This window comes from Bactrocera neohumeralis, chromosome 2, assembly GCF_024586455.1.
Source record: "Bactrocera neohumeralis isolate Rockhampton chromosome 2, APGP_CSIRO_Bneo_wtdbg2-racon-allhic-juicebox.fasta_v2, whole genome shotgun sequence".
Lineage (NCBI taxonomy): Eukaryota > Metazoa > Arthropoda > Insecta > Diptera > Tephritidae > Bactrocera > Bactrocera neohumeralis.
The window spans coordinates 62,582,291-62,606,066 of NC_065919.1; the positions used below are offsets into that span (position 1 = coordinate 62,582,291).

The window sequence follows — 23,776 nt, forward strand, 5'->3', positions numbered from 1 at the left end:
TATCCAGTCTTTGACTTTCGATTTTGAAATTTATTTTATTTCCTAGAAAATTTTTATTTTATCCGCATTGTGCACGCATATTTGTGATAAGTGGTATTCTTAAAGCCCATACTAATATTTATCATGTTCGAAGATACGCTGCTCATCATAAAGGCGGATTACATGCACAAGCGCAAGCCCGTCTTGTTGCATTTATTGCAGCACGAATTTATGATCAAAGGTCAACGGAAGATACTCTTTTCGCCAGAGAATGCCGCAGAATTTTACAAACCACTGGCGGACGATAAAGACTTCATGTTGCAAGTTATTTTGCTTTCGAAGGGCAACAGTGAGGCTTTCATATTGACCAAAGAATGCGCCGTAGACGATTTGATCTGCACGATGATATGTTACTTGTAAGACTTACATATATAAGTATATGGTTTTGAAAAGGTTCTTAAATTCTAACCTCTGTAGCACAACATCTGTGGAAATGGAACGCAATGTACACGTCTCGAAAAGTGCCGAGTGCGCGGCATTCGAAATAAGTTTCATATTTCCAAATTGTAAAATTGCCGAATTTAACATAAATTCATTTTCGTAACATTTACGTCCCACTCCACAGATATTCCCGAGCCGATACCGATTTTCAAGCGACACAAGTTCAGCGCCGATCCTTTGATAGCACCATTTATTAGTCAGCTTTATGAAATCGTACAGAAACCGAATGAAGAGTCTAAGAGTTGGAAAGTACAGTTGGCCGAGTGGTTGACCTTACAAAACTCCGAACTGCCAATTATAAGCAATGTATGTTCAGCTAAGCGTAATCTTTTCCTCGAAGACAAAGGTCAACAGGTAAATTTTTTGGCACCGCCAGGATCAAAACCATGTGTCTTTCATACTGATGGTGCTGGTGGTGAACCGGCTTCAACGGATGTTTCTGCGCCCTCTTCATGTTCATCTTCCGGTGGTTCGGCAATAATGAGCAGTTCATCGTGTATGACTTGTCGGCCATTCGAGCGCACTGGCGCCGAGGATAGCTCGGAAGATGCATGTAAGAAAGCGGAAAAGATTTTCGCACCAAAAGTAGCACTGCTTCGAAATAGAGTGATTGAAGAAGAAGAGGAATGTGAAGATGAGATGTGCTTGCAAGTGTGTGAGGACCAAATAAAGCAGTGGAAGGCAGAGATCATTGCCGATCAGGAGGAATTGAGGAAGGTTCTACCATATGGCGGTAGAGATACTATGGAGGTTATTAACGAAATGGAAATTGAAGAGGAACAATTCCCCATAGGCGAATGAGCAGTTGGAGGAGATACATCTCTCGAGTTTTTGCATTCGCAATAATATTTTTATGTTTATGGAAAATTTATTTTTGCAAAATTAAAAGTTTTCCGCAGTTTAATGGCTGATCTAACAGCTCATGTGTGTAAAGCATTATCTTATTAGGCCAATAAGTCAATATTGACGTCAACAGCACACGCTTTATAGTCTGTGGGCACTGGCAAAAGTGTGGGTGTGTTTTTACTGCTATTTGTATAGGACTACCCACCAACTCTCCTTCATATGTACTATTTCATAGCTGCTTGGGTGTGAGTTCGAGGATAACACTTCATTTAATGGCCAACCTGTTGGCTATTTTGACAGTTCCAGCCGCCACAAGTTAGCAATTGTAAGAACATTTGCGCTTTATCTTCGATACCTTGGCATACACTTCCAAGCCAATAAATGGCGTATTAAACGCTAAAGTAATTATTTAGAAAATCTTAACTGTTAATAACACAATTCAGCACCAGAAACTTGTATCATAACAAAGTGCCAGTCGGTTAACCCTTTCCTTTCGGCCAGTTTCCTTTTGTAGCCGCAAATCATTAACTGCGCATACGCGGAAATCCCAATACAGTTTCGGCAGGGTGGGTTGTGCCATAACCTTTCTCTCGTATTGCTAAAACTGTAACTTTTTGGACACGTTATTTTGACATTAGTGCATTTGCGACAGCAGTTGGAGGTGGCGGCCAGCTGTCAGCAGGAAGGCAGTAGGCCGGAAATTTCATTGGTCCAAAGCGTTTAGCTGCCGCATATTAACTCCATTGAGTGTAAAGTGCATTAATGCAACAACAACAATACAGAAATCTTTAGAAATTATTTTCAGTGTACATTTGCAGGAGTTGAGTGCTGAAAAAAGGGCAAATCAATCGAAGAAGTCACTGTGTGCAGCGATTTTCAAGTGGTTTGAGAAGTGAAATTGCAACCGAGCAAAAATAAAAGAAATAATTAAACAAAAGAATTAAAAAAAGCCACTGTGCAAGTAGTGAAAAGTAAAATACATAATCTGTGATCACAAGCGAATGAATATGACTTCTGTGCAATGGCCAGCTTATTGGTATACTTTGGTGCCGCAGCGGCAGCAGCAGCAGCAGCAGCAACTGCAGTAATGTGATTATCAAATGGGAAATTCCTTTGCATTATATGGCATACTGCAGTGCCGTTGGAATAAGTAAACAAACACTTAAGGAAAAAGGTAAACGGGCAGTTTTTTGGCACGCAGGTTCCAAGCAATTCCTTTTGAGCGTTAAGTGGCGCTTTTAAAAATATGTAACTGTCAAGTAACTGTGTGCGCCGCGACTCTGCATCTCCAAGCTTCCGCTGTATAGGCATTTCCGCGAAGTGCAGCGAATTTTGTGTCATTGGAAAAGTGCAATATCGATTTTTCGCCAAGGTTAGTGGGTGGTCAAAAGTGCAGTTATTGCGCGCCCAATGCTCCACCTTCATTTGCTGCACTCATATATGTATATATGTAACTATGTTGCTAAGGGCAAGTCTCAGCTCGAAGCGCCAATTTCACGCTGTGTTCAAAAACAGACACTACTTTGTATACATTTTCTTCAATTCTTCAAACTGGCAATGTTTTTGCCAGCCAAACAAATTTCTAGCTCATTGCACTCGGTGCTGTATATCGCAGTATGTGACGATTGCATCAGGCGATTATCGCGTTAGTCAGTATACTGTACATATGTATGTAAGTCCTTATGTGTGTGTATATCTACTGACTTGCAGTAAAATGACAAATGCAGTACACTGAGAGAATTAATTGTTTGGCAATAAGTATTTAGTTTGTAAACGTAACGATAAATAACGATCTTATATAAATATACGTATAGTATACATATGTATATCAAGATAGGCTGCGAATAGTTTTAAGTTGTCCATGACAACTTCTCTCGAGATTATGGGGGTGGTTCCGTTGATATTTAACCATATTTTTTTGTCATTACCATAAGAGAAAAAATTCACAAGAATAATATAAAAAGTTATGGTAGACAGACTACTGTCAGAGTTGTGGGGCTTTTCCTTCGGCAGCGACTTGGTTTAAAGAGATTCAATGAGGTCACTCCTCGGTTTATGATGAGACACTCTCAGATGCCCCGTAACGGCTACCACATGACAAAAGTCCGTATAGGTAGGCCGCCGATTGAGCGTCCGCGACATTGAGCTGAGACAGTAGGACTCACAAAAAATTCGTGTAATGAAATATTGGGTCTGAGGAAGCTGGGGACTTCACCAGCGAACCGGTCCTATTGAGAGATTTCATCTTCGCAGAAATAACAAAGCCAATGACCTTGCTAGAAAGAGCAACTTTTGTCTTCATACGTTTTAGTGAAAAGATTCATGGCACTCGCGCGACCTCGGTTAGCGCTGGTTAACAATTAGCACTTGTAACGGTTGCAAAATCTTTGTGGTCCATAGCAGAGCGAAAGAGGTCCTTTGAATGACTTGCTCTAAGCAAGGTTTATCTTACCGCAGTTAGAGGAGTTCCACCTCCTCTGTCTACATTTCATCAGACGTTAAGTAGTAAGTAGTTTGTGATACTGTCAAACTGTTTCGTTGATTTACAGGGTTTATCCGTAAAGTTATAAGACTGAGTCCATTTAAAAAATTTTATTGAACCAAACGTTACAATTCTTTAAAAACTTTCAAAATAGGCTCCTTATGCGTCAATGCAGCGTTGCTAGCGCGATTTCCAAGCATTGAAGGCATCACGGAAAGCATTTTTCGGGAATAGCCTTGAGGGCCGAGGTTGGATTCACTCTGTCGTCTCAAAATGCTTGCCTCTCATCGGTCATTTCAGGCAAGGAAACAAAAAAGTCCGGAGAGCCACATCTGGGCTGTAGGGAATACCGGCTTTGGTTCGGTAGCTGTTCACAAGAAAAGCGGTGTGAGCCGGAGCGTTGTCGTGGTGCAACTTCCAATCGGCTGCGATGTCTTGTCGGACCCAAATGACTCTTCGTTTGAGACTCTTGAGGACTTCCACGTAAAACTTGGCTTTGACGGTTTGTCCAGGAGGAACAAATTCATGGTGTACGATGTCAAGAAAGACACAGAAGTGCTAGGAGACAACTGAGAGCCGCTCGTTTGTTAGCTAGGAACACCCTCTACCGAATCCAGTCAGTACGCGCACGCTCCGAAGTACATTCGCGACGGAAGAAAATCAGTCCTATTACTTCCCGGACAAACCCTGTACAATATGAAGGTCATTTGATTCCTATCTAAAGAAACAGCGTTTACAGCTGTCCAAGTGAAGTCCTTCATCACCTTTGTCGGGCGAATTGCAGGGCTTACTGTACTTCTGTCGTTTCTCTCTCTGAATGCGTTCAATTTTTGACACAGAACAGACAGATATTCAAGATAACATTCCCATTTTGTGCACTGTTTTAATCATGACATTTCCCGCATTGACTTTGGTTGATCTATAGAAGGAAACGATGAGCATAGCTACGCTTTCCGATACGAATAGGTATCATCGTTAGCCACTAAAGCTTTGTCAACTAAAATTCGTGAAAACTAATATTTTGGATTTCCATGATTTTATGTGAAAACGGGTGAACTTTCACTTCTTCTTGTTTGGCACTGCAACTGCAGGTTAAGAACACAAAATTCCGCTAATTGCCTCTATCCTTTATGACGTCACGCCAGATGTACATTCCAAGTGCAGACAGGTCCCCATGCATTTGGTCCTTCTCTTGGAAGTGTGAGTGATTTTTCTTCCGTTCTTTACCCATTGAACTCGAATCGAAAAAGCTTTTCCCTGATTCATCATCTTCCATACGTATGTACGTCAAGGCTCAACTAGCGCTTTTTTAAGGGGTTTTACGCCGTTAACTCGAGTAGAGCTCATACAGTTCATGGTCCCACCTTCTTTGATATTCATCCCTCACGCGTACGGCTTTACAGATCTTGCGGAACACACTTTTCATCTCGGTACGTCATTGTGCATCTTCCTGTGCTATTTTATAGGACGGGAATAATGATATGGATGGTTACACTTGCGCGTCTAAGAAGATTCTTTTAAAAATTTGCTTGCCAATTCCGAAAGCGATTCTCTCAGTGTAACTCTCATGTGACCTAGACTTTTATAATCCACTTAATCTATCAATTGGTCTGTTATTGACGATACTGACAGTATCTTCCATCGACGCATCTAATTGACTTATTCGAAAATACTTATGAACCTATAATATGTAATGCATTTGTTACACTGAGATCAAAAACCAATTAATAGAAAATACTGGTTTTCATTTATGTTTATCTATGCAGAATATTTGGTAATCTCACAACATACCGATAGTCGTCAAGGAATATTGAAGAGCAAGACTTCGGAAAATTCATAAGTTATTTCGTAAAACCAAAAGAGAGATCAACAAAGATAACTTTTGAAGATATAAAAGATATTGACACCGATCAATTCAAGGTTTACATATACATACATACATACATATTCTGAAATGCACCCAAACAACTATTTAAACATTCCTCCTTGAATATCCGAATCTAAAAGTTATGAAAGTAATGTTTAAGGCACTTGGGTGCCTATAGTGCGATAGTTAAATAGAAAAAAAGCAAACAGAATAGTAAAACGATTTAGTTATGTTGAGCGCCAATAATACACAACAATCGCAACAACAACAACAATCACAGTCAACACAACAACACCACGCGCAGCACCAGCACCAACATCAGCACCAGCATCAGCAACACAATACACAGCAACAGCAACAACAGCATCACCAACAACAACAACAACAACAACAGCAGCAGCAGCAACAACAACAGCAACAAGTGTATAACGGCGACTTGAACTTCACCACATTCGCTGAACTTTGCCGCTTCTGTTCGATACGAAATGGTCCCGCCAAAATTCATCTCTTCGAAAAGGAGGCGGAGCAGAGGAATTTGGTCTACAAACTGCGCACGCTAATGTCAACAAATGTGAGTAAAGCAAGCACTTTTCATATTTTTTATAAGAGCACATGCTTATATATGTATATACATACATATGATTTACTGGTTATGTAGTGCTCTCAATGTAATCCCCTCCTTGTGGGTTGTAGCGCGGCCACTAGAAACCGTCAACAAATATGCAGTCGCAAACAAGTTTACTGTTATACGCTGATGGGTGTGTGTTGCAGGTATATGTTTTGGCGGCAACTACATACTTTTGTTTATATATTTTTATTATTTTTATGAGTTTTGTGTTTGGATAAGCCAGCGAAACTTTTATATTGATGCGAGTACACAGGGAATATATGTACATAATTCCCGTACTAAAAAGAGACATCTCTTGATAACCACGAAATAGTTGTATTAAAATGGGAAAGAGCCTATAAAACGGGAAACAAAAGAATTTTGTTAAAATTTTGACCAAAACGAACTCTAAATATTAGTTGCGATTCCGAAGTTTTTTTTTTAAACCTAGTAAAAATAACTGTGTTTACTTTTGACCCCCACTTTCCATTGCCGATTTGTTTTTAGAGAGCCCAGTTACTCCTCAAAACTTCAAATATACTTAAGTATATTAAATATCCAACATTATAAAAATTCATAGTTCGTAAAAAATAATGGATCGTAGGCCAAAGAAAACTGAGTCTCTAACACCCTTGACTTCAGCTCTGTTCAATCAATATTATATAAGGTGGCCATTATAGAATACTTTCTAACTTCTAAATTCGAAACTTCAACTTTAATGAGGAATGTTTATTATCATTCGAAAGAACATTCTTTTTTGATAATTATCTCTTTCAAATGTTGGCCGCGGCTACGTCTCAGAAGGTCCATCCGTTGAGTTAAATTTTCGATGACTCGTTCGAGCACTTCGACGGGTAACTGCCGAATGAGACGCGTGATGTTTTGCTCCAAGGCCTGAATCGATGCAGGATTGTCCGCATAAACTTTAGACTTTACACATTCCCACAGGAAAAAGTTTAACGGTGTGGTATCACACGATCTTGCTCGCCAATCGACCGGCCAAAAATTTGAAATTATCTGCTCACGGAAGTGTTCTCTCAATAAATTCAATAATTGATGCGATGTGTGGGAAGTGGTGACGTCTTGATGAAATCAATTGTCGCCGAGATCACGACCTTCAATTTCAGGCATAAAATACTCGGTTATCATGGCGTGATAACGGTCGCCATTGACGGTTACCTTCTGACCGGCATCATTTTTGAAAAAATATGGACCGATGCATCCGCCGGCCCACAACCTTACCAAGAAATGGTGCTCATCGCTCATCGTTTTCCATTTAAAATCTCGACGAAAAATGGACCAAGTCTATTCAGACGTCAGTCCGAGTTCCTGTGAACGGCGTCGAATGGACTCTCTAAGGGCTTCGTATACACTCTGAGCTGCGGCTGTTATATTTTCTTCACGCGTGCTGGACGTGGTCTATTCAATCGAATATTACACAATAATGAATGCTGGGTCTCAAGACGGGTGATGGTGTTGCGAATAGTACTCTCAGTAGGCCGATTATGTTGACCATAAGTTGAGCGTAGCGCGCCAAAGACATTCTTTACAGAACGTGGGTTTTCGTAATTTCATGATGAAAAATTCAAGCCTTGGTTATAATATACACCGCTCCTCAAAAGTGTATTTGTTCAATTATTTATTTTTTGTAATTTTTTTGTGAAACTCGCAAACTTGATTTTTCTTGTGTATCTGTGCTTTTTAGATATCCAAGGACGACTACCTTCCAAAGAATATCTGTGAGCAATGCGTACACAAAGTGGAGCAGCTATTTGATTGGCGACAATCGACATTGCAGATTGAGAATATTCTGCAGAATTATGCGGACTCGATGAGAGCGGTGACGGCGACAATTAATTTTCAGGTGATTTATACAGAGAATAGAATAATAAACCGAAAACATATTTATTTCGATGTTATAAGTTTATTATATGTACTTATATAGTTAAGTCAAAAAAGTTAAAGCATTTCTCTAAATCAAAATTTGAGGAAAGATAGCTTGAAAGTTAAGGAAACTCTATTTTAAACTGCTCATTTTCTTTAGATATAATTATTTGATTTTTTCCAAAGTTTAAAGTCCAATCGAAGGGCTTGACAACTTTCAATTTGTGTGGATCGAAACTCAAAAGTTAAGAAACACTGGCGTGCAAAATTTGCCTGTTTGCTTTCTTCATTTACTCCAAGCTTTCGCCAAACTTTAATTAAAAGCCGTCGTAAAGTACATTTCGCGTTGTTCCATTTTCACGCATTGCAAGAGACTCTTGGAATGCCAACTGGCTGAACATAAAAACACATACCAATTGCCACCCACCACCCAAGCGACCGGCCGGCGTCTGTCGACAAATACTCGTACAACGTGAGCAGAAATACTTTGGAAAAAGTTGAGAAAGGCATCGAAACTGAGTAGATACTCACAGAAATTGCTCTGCGAACGACAAACTTTGACATTGTGTACACTTTAATATGCATACAGGCAACACGATTTTTTTTGGGGTAGGGAGTCGAAGCGTTACAAGGATACGAGTACCGGCGAACGGCAGCCGGTGGTGCTGATGAGTTGCGCAAGAAAAACTTATTGTTCTCTCGCCAATTCCGCTTGAATGCCTAGTAGACACGGGCTATTTCTTCCTGCCATTCTTTGCCATAACGTCGCGGCGCTGAGGACGACAAAAGCCAACATAACATAACTGCTTATTATAACTCAGGGCTCAATAAAGTAATTATCACTTCAATTCCATGCGCGAGTCTAAGTTTTACGAATTCGGGTTGAAATATTTATTATATACAAATATAATATATAGTAGTACTTCACACAAATATATACAAATATATATAACAGATTTAAATGTGTGCAACAACAATTATGTGGCATAATTTGCTTAGTGTGCTCGACTGTCAAATGAGGCAGTGATTCGTCGGGCGGTACGGATCGCGCAGTGGGTGGAGGGTTAGCCGTCGTCGTGCGGGTGTTAAAGTCAAGCGGCAATAACTTCGGCGGCGGGCGGCAGGCACTTCGATACATTTCGATACGATTCCCATACACAACAACAGTTAGCGACCGAGAAGCGCTCTACGTCTGAATCCGAAATCACTCAAATGTTAATTCAAATGTACGAAAAAGTAAAACGGAAGGCTACTACACCATGAGTGGCAAATCAGTTTCGCAATACATACACAAACAAAAGGTGATGATGAAAATTTTTTCATAAGCATTTACTTACCCACAAAGTGTATACAGTTTTTATAACTCACAGCCGCAAAAAACTAATATATTTTAGGCAACACCGAAAAACACAAAAAAAATTGCAATTGTTTCACCGATTTGGGTGCCAGAACCAAAAAAAAAAATAAAATTCCAGTGTTATCGTTTTACTTTAGCGAAAATCAAAGTTTCCTCATTGTGCAAGTTTATATGGTGGCTAAGGACAATAAATGCGAATATCGATTGATTCGCTTTTGGTGACTGAATGAAAATTTTCGCGACAAACCTTATTATGTGGGCTCTTCGCAAGCGAGTTTAAGCGGTATATACATGTTTGTTGGTGGAAAATTAAAAATGTCCAATTAAAAAAATGAATTGCTATGAAATTTCCAAAAAAAAAAAAAACACAAAAGAAAAACAGTGCAAATATTTTATTTTCCTTTTGCTTTACAAAAAAAGTTACAAATTTGGTGAAAAAATACGTGTGTGTGTGTTTGTGCGTGTGCGTTTTGGGTAGAGCGCTGAAATCAGGAAGCACGACGGCTGGCTGTAGTAACGCCAAAGCGCCGCCACGGAAGTGCCAGCCGGTTGGCGCCCCAATAGTATACCGACAAATGGCGGCGCTGTGACGAACGGAAAGATCGCCACGCAAACGTTATGAAAAAATCAAATTTAATTGGCGCATAATTTGAAAAAATATGTAAACATTTATGAGCATGAAGTGTATAATTAAGTGCAGCAAGTTATAAAAAGTCATAAAGTAATAAAAAAATGCAAGAAACTTTGATTACATAACGACAAAAAAAATTAAAAATATATTAAAAACATTATTTCATACATGCGAGCTGCTTTTATGCGAATTTTTATAATATTGCAAATAATTAAATTTTTATTTAAACGAAGCATTTTAAATTTTTCTTTTTTTGGTTGATTTCGTTTTTAACTTTTTTTGTAAGCTAAATAAGTTTATATATTTATTAGTTTCATCCACATATCACTACGAAATTCTCATATACCTAAAACACATGCACTAACTTCATCATCCTTTGTCCTTAGCTGGACCTCATAAGGTTATTCCATTGTTCGGGGAGCAATGTTCGCTTTTGCTTTTGCACAAAACTCTCCTAAAGCACTTTCACCTCATACCTACATACTTTCATACATACATACATATATAAAGGGTGTTCTTTCAGACATGTGGTTTAAAAGAAGAAATAACAAAACTCATATTATTTAATGTTGTGGCCAAGAATTTAGCTTGCACTAGATAACTGCTTCCCATTATATTTAAAAATGAGTTTGATTTGATTAGAGTCGTAATTTTCGATCACTTGCCACAATTTGAGGTTTGACAGCAATACGAATTTTTACTACCAAGCCGTCAATCTTTTCGGGCTTATGCGCAGATAAGCGCAATTAGCGGTGGTAAATCGCAAGGTGTTGAAGAACACGCTACAGGCCCACGGCACGAGAATTATCTCGCAAAACGCTCACCAATACTTTCTTTTAATAAATCCATCCGTCAACAAAAAAACCATTAATCATGACTCCATAACGTTCCTCATTGACTCAAACCTAATGGGCAGCTTCTTTTTGAAGAAATATGGATCAATGTTTATTGCCAAAAAATTCTTGTGAAAATCGGGATCGCTATCTATCTGGTTTTCTGCCCATTCATCGAACGTGCTTGACGGTCGTTCGGCTTTGATTCTTGAACGAGTTTGGATTTTGTGAACCCACAAACTAACATCCGTCCGCAAAGCCTTCCATAAAGTGGTGGGGCACAGCTCATATTGTTACGTATGAGTACGGATGGACTCATTCGGCTCTTCATCGATACTCTTCTCCTCAGCAGCATTATCTGCTAGAGTAAACGTGGTCCAATACCAGTCGGCTAGTTTTATCAATTTGATGGGTGATTACGTTGACCGAATATTGCACACGAAGCGCGTGATTCGTCGTGCGAACCGAGCAATTATTTTGGTAGTAAATCTGTTCATTCAGAAATGGCAAGCCAAACTGAGTATAAATCAGGCAAAGACTGTCAAAAAGACCAACTCTGAAAAAAGTATTGCCACATTGAAAACCACACACCTAAAAAACACCCGTTATTTGTATATATACTTATGTGATAGGCGGCAATGAACAGCTCAACCGGCTTGTACTTACACACCCATACATACAAATATATACATATTTGTATATATAATGTAATAACAACCATAAAGTTCACTCACCAATACATAAAGCCGTATTGTATTCAAATACAAACAAATGAAATTTATTTTTATATACATTTCCTCGAATTTCAATGAGAAAATATTTGAGGAAATAAAAAAGTTGCAATGCTCCAGGAAAAGCTCATTTCATTACACAAAATACACAAGCCCTTAGAGTAAGGTACGTAATGTTTTGCGTCCCCAACCCCCGTGCGTGACAAAAACAATTGAACGTCACAAAATGCGCCCCAAAATATGTTTCACTTCCCCAAACATTCCAAGGGTAAATTGACTATGCCCTCTACTCGTAAATCGCAGAACAACGAAACAGAAAGTGAGTGTAGTAAGTGCAAGTGGATGCTAAGGAGAGAGAGAGAGAGAGAGAGAGTAAAAGAAAGAGAGTGAAATGAGCGTGAACTTGTGAAAAGTGCGTTCGAAACGAAGTGAGATTAGCACAGAACAGTGGAAATAAGAACGAAAGCGTAAAAACGGATTGCGCGGCAAAAAGTGCTTTTAGGCGCTAAAGCCGGTTTTATTACCAACAACGCTATGATTTACAGTTAGATTAACAGAAATAGTTGAAATATGTGATTTTTAAAAACACTTTCTTATTTATTCCATTCGGTTGCGCATTTAGGACGGTACCGTTAATATGGATAAAATGACGGTAGCGCAAAAGAATGCATACCTTGAGGCGCATATGGCTGTACAACAACAAATGGCGCAGGCGGCAATACAATTTAAACAACAGCAGCAGCAACAACAACAAACGTCCACGAATTCCGCACAACAGCAACAACAGAATTCGCCCACCACCAATAATAATAATAACAATAACAACAATTCGTCGCAGCAGCAACTGCAGCAGCAACAGCAGCAGCAGCAACAACAACAGCAGCAAGCTCATTACGCCAGCACGATTAAGGTACCACAAATAAGTTCCTCCAGTTCGGGTGGCGCTGAGAGCACTTTCACCGTACCCGACGATGTGGGTATGGGTTTCGAGGGCGGCGTACGCGTGCTACAAAGTTTAGGCAGTTGGTCACCGGACAATGTTACCTACAATATACCTAAGCCAAATCTTATACCATTCACCGAACCATATGTCGAGGGTGGTTCCATGCATCCGGCCAGTCGACTGAAGGCACTGCAACAAGTGCAGCAAGCCTCGTCGGGGGTACGCAAAACGAATCCATCTAAAAGTGAGTATGGTCGAAAAGTGTTTTGTTTTTGGTTTGGTATTACTTTATTAAACTCTTCTTTGGTTAAGTTTCAAAAAAGATATTTTGAAGCGAAAACTAACGAGTTACAAACTTTAGAAATTGTGCAGAACTATATAAAAGTTTGCTTTATAAGGTCAAGGATAATCTGTAAAAACAATAACAATAACTTTTGCTGTTCTAGCTTTATCTCAGTCTACACTATTTAGGATCTGAGATGACCTGATGTTCCGAAAATACCTGCACCTTAATTTTTCTAAAGCTGTACATTTTTCGAGGTATTGCTATGTAATATATCCCTCCATAGTAATTTTCTTAAGGGAAATTAGCATACTTTGCTTCCAGTATCGTGGTCAGTGGCGATGTGGTCCAATTCGGAAATTTGAGAGATCTCTGATGGTCTTTCTGTTAAAGACTTAAAGACTGTTATTGTTATTGTAACGGTTATGTAGTCCCCGTTAGGATAGTAAGGTTCAGATAAGTTGTCATCGAGGTCATCCAACGTTAGGCCAAGGAAACGTACTGTTCGAAGAGGTCGGACCATAGGGAGAGGGATGTTGGATGTGTAGGGTTAGCTGGTCATGAGGTGGTTAGTGTCATTCGGGGACACGTTGCACGCTGGACATATATTTGATATGTCAGGGTCGATTCTAGTTAAGTAGGAGTTTACTCTCTTATTGTATCCTGGACGAAACTGCGCAAGGTCGGTGAATGTCTGAAGTTAGTGGCGTCCGAAGACTACAAGACTCTGAGAGAGTGGTTACATGAAAGGGTTCAGATGCCATGGAATTTCTCTCCTTTTTCAACTTCACCAGAAAATTTGGACCACTGCATCACGGAGCTTGGCGGAAATGTTGAAACTGTAGAGAGCTCTCCGTTAAGTTTAGTTTTAAGCTACCGGATTACTGCAAGTTCTTTTAGGCAAGTGGTTAACAATGTACTGATCCAAAGTGCAGTCTTTTTTAAAGAAGTGAGTATTATTTTCTGCCAGTCAGTACTCCGACTACGGATCTACAATAGTAGGTTGTCTGTTTATATCGCTGCAAAGTGCGAAGCTGATAAGTTGGCAAGAGGTAGCATCTTCGTTACACTTCTATCGGAATGGGAAACAGCTGGATCCCCATGCTCTTCAGCGCTCTAGCACTCAACCTATAGGAATGAGCTTGGCAGATGTTGGTCGATGACCATCTTTTGCGCGACTGAAAGATATTTCTGGCTTAAAGTAGTAATCTTGCCGCAATGTTAGGAGATTTACTAAGCATTGTCCGGTAAAGCTTATCGGACGCAATTTGCTAAAGTTGAAGACGAAAATTCCAAGCACTTTCATCTTCATTGTCCACTTTTTGCAAGACTCAAGACTGCGGCTGAAACATCTCGACAGCTGGAGAGGTAGCTGAAACTGATATTTCTCGCTCAAGAAATTTGTTGTAGCGTTCCAACGAATTAAATAGAAGTGTTAAGTTCTAAAACCACACGGCGTTCTAGGCTGTGCAAATGAGATCCGTTTTGGCGATTGCAACAGGTTCGGCCTTTTAAACTAAACTGACTAGATATGAAATATATGGAAATTATTTGATAATGAGCTTTTTATGTGCTAGATTCAATCAAATTGTAGATCAAATATCCTAACTATAACAAAAAGACACAAAATTCGAATTTTCTTATTCTGAATTAAATTCTTACTTCTAACTCTCTTCGCAGACCCCAACAATAAAGCATTCGAATGCACGGTATGCGGCAAAGGACTCGCCAGAAAGGATAAGCTCACAATCCACATGCGCATACATACGGGCGAGAAACCATATATTTGTGAAGTATATAATAAAACAATTACATCTACAAACATACCGAGCATTTACTAACCTAAAATAAAAAATAAATCCCTTTCTCTTGTAGGTGTGCAATAAAGCATTCGCCAGACGCGATAAACTTGTGATTCATATGAACAAATTCAAGCATGTGACGCCAACGAATATAGCGCCATTGGGTAAACGACTCAATAATATGGTGAAAAAGAAAGAGCCCGAGCCCGAGGACAATAAACAAAATCTGGAATTGCAATTGCAACAACAGGCCGTGCAAGTGGCCACACAAAATATTATAGTGCAAACAACTGGCGGACAGCATAGTACACAGACCACAGCCATACCGGGCATCATCATACCGCATCATCATCAGCAACAATTGTCGTGGACTTGTGAGCTATGCGGACGCATGTTCTCGAGTCGAGACGAATGGACATTGCATGCCAAGAGTCATCTAGAGGTGGGTTGGTTGACGGCATTAATTAACAGTTATTTTTTGCTTTAATTTCACACACATGTATGCGATTATTTGTTATAGTATTGACAACAGGAACAGGAAATAATAGAGGAAACAAAACCAACAGTAACAGCAACAACAGCCAACGCAGCTAAGCAGAGCAGCTTTCAAACTGAGTCCAATCAAAATGCGATGCAAGTCGAGATGAATGCACGTAGAGAGAAAATAATCATACAAAATCAAATGATTATAAACTCGCAACAACAACAACAACAGCAGCAGCCGTCGCATGCTGGCAAAAAGTTTAAGAAGCACACGCAACAGTCCGCATTATTTTCCACCACGGCCGCAATGTCGAACAACAATAGCAACAACAATAACAATATGGGCAACAGTGGCAACGTTAGCAATAGCAACAACAACAACAATAGCAACAATAACCGCAATTCAACCGAAGTAACTAAAAATAACTGAATTTATTTTCTTCTTCTATGTGTGTGTATGCTTGTATGTAGCACAATATTTATCACCTCACCCAAGTGATCCTGCAACAGCGGAAACATTTCGATCTCAATCAGTAAAACAAGTCACAAGTTGACTGTGCCCCCCTTCCTGCCCGTAACATCGCCACCAAAACTCCACTTTCTGAAACTATTTTAGCTAAGTTTGCATGTATGTATGTATGCGTGTGTGTACATGTGTACATATGTCTGTATGTATTACGTAATACAACTTTGCGTGTACGTATTTTTCTTCTTCTTCTTCCTTTTCTTTGTTTCTTTTTTACTTTTTCAACTCGAATGTTAACCAAACCACTAAACCATTACCCAACAACCCCAACCTTGTCCGCAACAACCACAACCACAACAACAACAACAACTCCAGTTTAGTCATCACTTTCACTAACAATGATTCGCTTCATTTCCACTAGATTTCCCATTTATTTGCACACTCCCCCACGGCAGCCACATACGTCCAAGCGCAACTTAACGGCATCAATTTCACAGCTGATAATCAAACCGTTACAGCCAACGTCGCCGCCAATATGAACGCCTCCGCTAATAATGGCAACATTAACGCGAACATCAACACCATTTCCACACCCAACATCAATGCGAACGCCACCATCACAACGAATGCGGCACAACAGCCGACCAGCGGCAATGCCGGTGTACCGGTCGTCACCTACAATGGCAATCAATATTGTGTAATAACGCGCAATGATGCGGGCGCCGCCGAGAAATCGGAATTGCTGCAAATTCATGGCCAATTCACCACCGACAAGGAGGGTAAGACGAATATAATTCTAATGTCGCCGGTTTCGGTGCCGATGCAAATGCAGATGCACGTGCCGATGCAAGTGGAAGTGCAAAATCCAAATTGAATTGAATTTTTCGCGCGGCAAGCGGAGTCCGGCGCTTAGAGGCTTGCAATGAAATGGGTTTACCAGGAATGGTTCGAGCGTATTTGTCGGCGGTAATTGTCGGAAGCCAGTAGGCAGTGGTTAAACAGGTAGGCGCGCCGTCGGCATGCAGGAAGGTATAGCGGTTGCATTAGACGAGATATCGAAATCAACAAATCAAATGGTTTTCCAAATTTACACTTTTTAGTTTAAGTTCAAGATATCAAATAAGAGCGGAAACTATGTAATACAAAATAGTGTTTGATATAAACTAGTTCATGTTATACCCAACGCACTTGTAAACTGCAGTCGTAAAAGAAAGTTTTTCGAAATGAGGCATTTAGAGTATATTTTGAAGGCTTTTGATACAAAGAAAGAACATTATTTTTCAGGAACTTTAAAATATTGAGATTCACAAGACCTTCCACTTTCTGCATGGTTCACGAAAAAATTGTTAGGGCCACAATGAGACTCTTCAATTTATTGCGATCTTTTGCCTCCCCTCTTTATTAGACTCCAACTGATTTGGACCTTAGACATATCGATGTACAATTATCTTCTTCAGGTTAGATGATTTTGGGCTCTCAAAACATAACCGGTATGCATAAGTCCGTGTCAGAGACGGTGACGAACCCGAAAATGCGGCAAAACTGGTCAGAAAATGCATCACTGAAGTCCTTTAAAAGGTGTGAGTTATCAATAATTACCATTAACCATTCAAGCATATGTTATTCGGTCCTATTTTAATAATGTCAATTGGTTATCATTACTTAACATGGATCATTCAAGCATATTATGACTTCCGTACGGATTGGTTAAAATCTTAAACCCTCTTCTTTATGGTTATTCTTTCCTGCACTACGGAAAAGAACATTAATCTACAACGTAGACAAAACGTTAGTAGTACCAAGAAGTGAGAATTGAATAGTTTACAATTAATCATAGAGATGAAAATTTTAGTAGTTGCAGAGTAGGTTAGATTGAAAGGTCGAGCCAAAAAAGAAAAACGGATCTTCCTTGGACGGCGGAGAACGCCGGTCCATTTGATGCTACTAGCTTCTAAATATTGATCAAATAAAACTCTTAAAAATCGACAAAGCACTCAGAGTCTATCGAGATGTTTCAACCTCAGTTTTGCGAAAGCTGGACAGTGGAGATGAAATAGCCTTCATGTTTCCACCTCAGTTTCCTCCATTTCACTGTGACAGTTAGCCTCCGACAAAATTTTCAGCCGTACTGCATGTACACCTACTGAGCAATGAACAGCAAGAACTCAAACGATTGGTTCAAGATTAACCTTACTGTGGGCAAGTGGTTCGGTGGATCTCTTTCGCTTCGTATTAGGCTAAAGAATCCCGCAGTTCCACAATGGATGGTTGTGGACCAGAGCCTGCTAAACTCATGTGATGTTCAGATATCCAGCGTTAGAACACAAGAGGACAGAGGGGTCCCAATCCGTCCCTATCCGATGTAATTGGGACATGTGTGGCCTCTTTTGCGAGCTCATCGACTTTGCAGTTTCCTGCTATTCTCCTATGATTAGGTACTAGAAGTTGCAGAATTATCAGATAAATACCCAATGTAGATTGTGTCAATTTCGTTTAAAAACAATGGTAAGAGTACGGTTCCCAAAAGTTTATCAAATTTTCAATTTCTAGCAGTTTTCCTGGTTTAACCTCTTTTGTCTGATTATTGTCGCTTTAGCAATGTTATTATGTATATAATTGTTACATGTTCTCTTCTGTATTTAAATTTCTCACACACACTTTTTAGCTCACTATGTTTACGCGCGTTGGGTATAAAAATGATATGCATATGAATTTGAGCAGAAATTGCCATGTCAATAAAATGTCTTCGAGCTAAGATAATGAAAAAAGTTCAAAATTTGTATACACACTATAATTACGGTTCGAAATTAACTCTGTTTGGTTTGCTACGGTAACGGTAAAATTATAAATCTTAAATCTAAGAGCTGTAAGCTTAAGTTTGAAACTGCAGTTTTAAGTTAAAAACTTAGAAACTTGCTTATCACAGCGTTGGCTTACTACAAAATCAAAAAAAAGTTGAAAAACGATAAAATCTCAAAAATACCAACAAAAATAAAAAGAAAACATTTTAAAAATTAACACCACAAAGTTGCAATAGCTAACCCTCTTAATATAAATTTTTAAGTATTTACCGTTAAGCGTAAAAAAATATATGTATAACTATAAATTTTAAGAAAACCCAAAATACTTTGAAAAAGTTTGTAAATAATAAAGTAAATTAGAAAAAACAAGTGATCGTCTCCATGCAAAACAAAAATCTATATATAGTAATAAAACACACCGATAAAATTAGAAAAGCGAAAAATTGTCACGCAGATCTACATATATGCGTCATATACATACATAAGTGTATGTATGCACCCACAAAACTTTGCATAAGCGCTTTTTAAATTAAACTTAAAAGTGTAATTTGTAAATGATTTTATAGTAACGGGTAACAAAAAAAAAACTCCAAAAAAATTATGAACTTATACTTTACCTTTAAATAGCCGTCATAAATTTGAAAAAAAAATGATAAAAAGGAAACACTGTGTCTGTGTATGATTAGTATTAAGGAAAATTTAAGTACATATCTGGGATAAAGAAAGTAAAATAAATATAACTAATGAATAGAGCATTCAAAAATTTTGCAGTTAGCTAAACTCGCTCTAAATTTGTATCGAATTGTTGTAATATAACTGAAAATTGTGTTGCAAGTAAGACAGCAAGAAATATTAAAAAATATTTGTAAAGTTATATATGAATTTAGGTCTGATAAGTTGTTTTTATTTTTCTTATTTTTTTTTATTTTTTTCTATATTTTATTTTTATTTAATTTAATATATTTTTAAAACATTTAGTTTTAATTTCTTTAATATTGTAGCATACATATTATTTTATAGTTATATGGCAACCCTATGTGATACATGTCAGCCCTCAGTTAAAACATCGATTTTTTAAGATTTTATCCTAAGCATAAATAATAAATATTTCTATAAAAATGTATCTCTTGAGTTTTTAAATTCGCTAATGTGCAATATCCAGTAAACTTATATAACCGCTCTTGGAATTCATCTCATTTCATCAAGGTTTTAGTTTCTTTCATTATATAAGACTCAATACAAAAGAAGCTTGATGATATTTTTCTCAAGTTGAGAATTATAAAATAATTATTTATTTAGTATCCTAGTCGATTTCTTTATCATTTAAAATTAATTGAGATATGCGTTAATACCTAAAGGGAATTGACCAAAAATATAGAGCTATATTACTATAGACTCTATATTTATAATATATATAAAGCTATAGAATCATATCTGTATGAGTTGTATTCAGAAACCGAAATATTAAAACTTCGTGGATTTGGAGAGTCAAATTGTTAATTTTTTTTTATTATATTGGGATTTCTAATCAATCTTCAACTTATTTTTTTGTTATATTTATACTAATAAATAAGTAAAGAAATGTGTATTTTTTGATCGACCACTTTCTGCCATTTTTCCGCTAGAGACATTATTCTGTCAGTGTAAAACTTTCATCAGTGAAAATCGAAATTTCGAAATTTCCAGAACCGAAGCGAACAAACGTTTGTTGAGCTACACGAGCTGATACAGCATCGACTCCGTAAACTTCACAAATTTCAATGGGAGCTTGCGTGGCATTCTTCCCTTTTTTATACAAAAATTCCAAAATATAGCGAATTTCTTCATTATTTTCATTCATTTTTGAACAGCAGTATCTTTTTTTCAACTTCCCCGGTTTTTAATTTTTTTGGTTAAATGAAGCTTAAAATCTCACCTTTCCAACACTATATGGTATGATGCAATGTGATTTGTAGCAGTCGAGATATACGACTGCAACGACATCTATTGACAAAATACGAAAATACTTTTTCGACTACCAATACATACATGTTCCTGAAGTACCATAAAATTTTCAGCTGCTTTTAGTGCTTACTTTTTTTTTAGTAACAACCAAATATTAACCTATTTTTATCGGCTTGGCGATTTTCGTTTGATAAAAGTTCGTTGCTTGTTCGTGAATTCTTGGCCAAAAACAATACTGTAACGAAGTCCCTGCCTTCATATATGCCAGACATGACTTCGTGTGACTTTTTCCTATTTCCAGAAATAATGAGAACCTTAAAGGGGCGTCGTTTTAGAAAATAGATGAAAATCAAAATAATAAATAATATGGAATGAGAACTATTTTGCATCCAACAACATTAATGTAAATCTTTTTTCCAAAAACAACAATTCCCGCTATTTTTTGATTATTTTCTTTAGAATCGATTTTCGCAAATAATTTTACTTATTCATTTATTATTATTGTTTCGTTATAATATATTTTGTATACATAATATTACATATAAGTCCAAGTATATACATATATACTATATATAATATGTACCGAGTTATTGATATTAACATTTGTAATTATTACTTAAACATATTATTTATATTTATTGCATATTTGTAGTATTGAAGAGCCAAATGATGACTCATTAATTGATAACTTAAATGTGTAGAATGTGAAAAGAAAACTTTGTAAAAAACCAAAACAAAACGAATTCGTAGAGAGCATTTGCAAGTATTGTAGTTGATAAAAGAAAACAAAAGAAACAAACAAAACAACAACTATTTACGATAATAAATAAAATTGAAGTGTAAAAAACAATCCGAGTAAGAGTTATCGCTTCATTTATTAGAAAATATTATGTTTTGTACTCAGGAGAGAAATGTAATATATTTGATGTCATTTCCGAGACCATCACTAAGAGCAAAAAACTAGAGAGTTTTCGTATCGTAATAAAGGTTTTACAGACTAACCCAACATACGATACACACCTTTATATTTAGAATCTTATTCGATCTATTAAAAAGATCTCAATTTTTCTAATATTTGGGTTTATTATTCTGTATCCTGCATTGTATATGTGTGATTGTATTACACAATATAGAGTTTGAAAGATAAGATTTCAAACTAAACAAACTTCTCACACAGTTTTGTGATTGTTTGACTCAATATTGTTTGAAAGCGTGTCAAAGAAAGACTCCATATAAGAGAAAATAAGCCATGTTTTACAGTTTAAAGGGCAAAAAGGCAATGCAAACGGCTAAAAATGTGAATAGTGTTTACGGTTCTGATACTCTAGGAGTCAATTATTCACAATTTTAGTTTCATTGATTTCGTTTCGCTACCCTGGTGTAAAAGATGCACCACCCACTGGAAAGCCAATTGAAAATATCAATAAACTAATGGAAATCTTCGAACCCGACCATCATGTAAGTTCTGTTTCTATTGCCCAGGCCAAATAAATTAAGGCTGAATATAAAAAGAAACTCGATGTATTTATATCACACACAAAAAAACATCATGGACGGATTTTCCATCTGCGAGTCGTTGCTGAATCGCAACAAAATTGCTCCCTATCTCTAGCAAATGGTTACTGGTGATGAAGAGTGGGTTACTTACGTCAGCGACAAGCAAAAAAGGTCGTGGTCGAATCGTGGTGAGCCGATGAAAATGGTGGTAAGCCCAAAATTGACTGTCAGAAAGGGATTTCTGTCTGTTTGAAGGGATTTGATGGGAATCATCTACTATGAACTGCTCCCTACAGCCGAAATCTGTATCAGCCTATTTCCCCAAGTGATTACTAACCGTTCATATTTCTGTTTTGAATGAATGAATTTTGTTGGTATAAAAATCGGAGCACCATTGATATATAGTTGAACAGTTTCGACGCCATATTCATAAATGTACGTCTCGGCATCAGAAATGATTCGTTTCACGTTCACAGGACTTCAGCTAAGTTGTCAAGCATCTCATTTATTCAAAAGAATTAGGTCTTTTGGTATGAGTCCAGCACTGACACACTCATACCCAAATCTTTAACCAACCTGTGTTGAGTCGATCCATAAGAGATATTGAGATCATCTGACATCTCTTTGATAACAACACGACAATTTTCAAGCACTGTTTCTTTAACTTTTTCGATGCTATCGTCATTAACAGAGGTGGATAAACGATTAGCCAGAGGCCAGTTTGCGATGATTTCACGACTGCCACTGAAAAACTTGTGTTCATGATAAAGTCGACTCCCCAAAACACTTTTGCAATATTCTCAACGAACCTCCATATTTCTGATGATGTTTACGAGCAGGAGCTTGTTAAGAATAGAATATTGATAAAACTTTCATATCGGAATTTAGCTGCATTCCAATAACTGTTAATTAACTATGGTCCAATACAATAAATACAGCTATGTAATTCTTTTAAAACTTGCTGTACTGTCATTTACCATAAAAGTTGCAGTTGCGCAATTGGCAGCACTGCAAAAATAAGAAACAGACGACTCTTTTTTTAAGTTTTTTTCACAAAAACGAGCCTATACTACTTTAATTAAGAAGATTCTGAATGAAATCTTAGTGACCAAAAGGCCTGTTTGCAAGCATTCCATCAAACCATTAGTACAAATAAATACGGCAAACACCAACCACTTCCACCAAACTGTTTTTGAACTGTTGAATTGACCATAAACAGAAACTGGCTGCTGCAAAAATAGCTGCGACGACATATACGACGACACAAGTAAGAACAACAAGAGTAAGAAATACTTTACGAGCCAAAAGCAGCAAAGTGGGGGCATAAATTATCCGACGTAACCGCTGTGCATTTACGTGTGTTTGTGTCTGTGCAGCTGTATGTGTTTATTTGAAAAGTTATGTCTTATGAACCCAGCAAACAAATTATTTTTTTAATACCAAATTTTTTTAAATTTAAAATTTTTTTTTGTAATTAACTTGGAGAATATACAAACCTCTATTTATTGAGGCAAAAGCAATAATTACTCTGTGGACTTAAATAATATATATAACTATATCCAGCGAAGCACTCTCAGGTCGCCGACATTCACATTTTCTGTTGTTACAACAAGAATGGTTGACAAATAGGCGCCAGTTTTGAAAACTTTGACCAAAGTCAAGCAGTGCCTCTCATTTGTAGTGTATGTCGGAGCATTATTCAACAAGTGAAGTGTATACCTCGTTTCTTCTGTCTCTTTAGTATGGCTGAGGATGGTATTTTCTTCAACAAGTTCATTGTAAGATCAGTATGCTATGAAGTGAACAAAAGATGGTTCGAGATTCCTCCAAGTTGATCAA

The 23,776-nt window shown here is 37.6% G+C and overlaps 3 protein-coding genes across 7 annotated transcripts; all 3 read left to right on the forward strand.

The window, feature by feature from the left end:
• Positions 1–1,281, forward strand: LOC126759252 (uncharacterized). The gene is made up of 3 exons (XM_050473979.1): positions 1–395; positions 457–545; positions 605–1,281. The coding sequence occupies exons 1-3, from the start codon at positions 124–126 to the stop codon at positions 1,279–1,281; spliced, it is 1,038 nt and encodes a 345-aa protein (XP_050329936.1). The 5' UTR covers positions 1–123.
• A 696-nt stretch (positions 1,282–1,977) lies between these two features.
• On the forward strand, positions 1,978–15,315 carry LOC126759165 (zinc finger protein 436). 5 transcript variants are annotated; one of them, XM_050473858.1, is made up of 8 exons: positions 1,978–2,075; positions 2,132–2,500; positions 5,575–6,246; positions 7,988–8,146; positions 12,341–12,905; positions 14,625–14,737; positions 14,820–15,188; positions 15,267–15,315. In XM_050473858.1, exons 3-8 carry the CDS (start codon positions 5,905–5,907, stop codon positions 15,270–15,272), a joined length of 1,554 nt encoding a protein of 517 aa, XP_050329815.1. In that variant the 5' UTR covers positions 1,978–2,075; positions 2,132–2,500; positions 5,575–5,904; the 3' UTR covers positions 15,273–15,315. The 5 variants fall into 5 exon arrangements, with proteins under 5 accessions (XP_050329815.1, XP_050329807.1, XP_050329799.1 ...); XM_050473850.1 differs by having other exon boundaries at positions 2,145–2,500; XM_050473842.1 differs by having other exon boundaries at positions 1,978–2,500.
• Positions 15,316–15,377: 62 nt separating this feature from the next.
• LOC126759259 (ras-related protein RabX-like) lies at positions 15,378–21,290 on the forward strand. Its single transcript, XM_050473990.1, has 2 exons — positions 15,378–15,641; positions 16,117–21,290. The coding sequence occupies exons 1-2, from the start codon at positions 15,378–15,380 to the stop codon at positions 16,567–16,569; spliced, it is 717 nt and encodes a 238-aa protein (XP_050329947.1). The 3' UTR covers positions 16,570–21,290.
• The last annotated feature ends 2,486 nt before the right edge of the window (positions 21,291–23,776 follow it).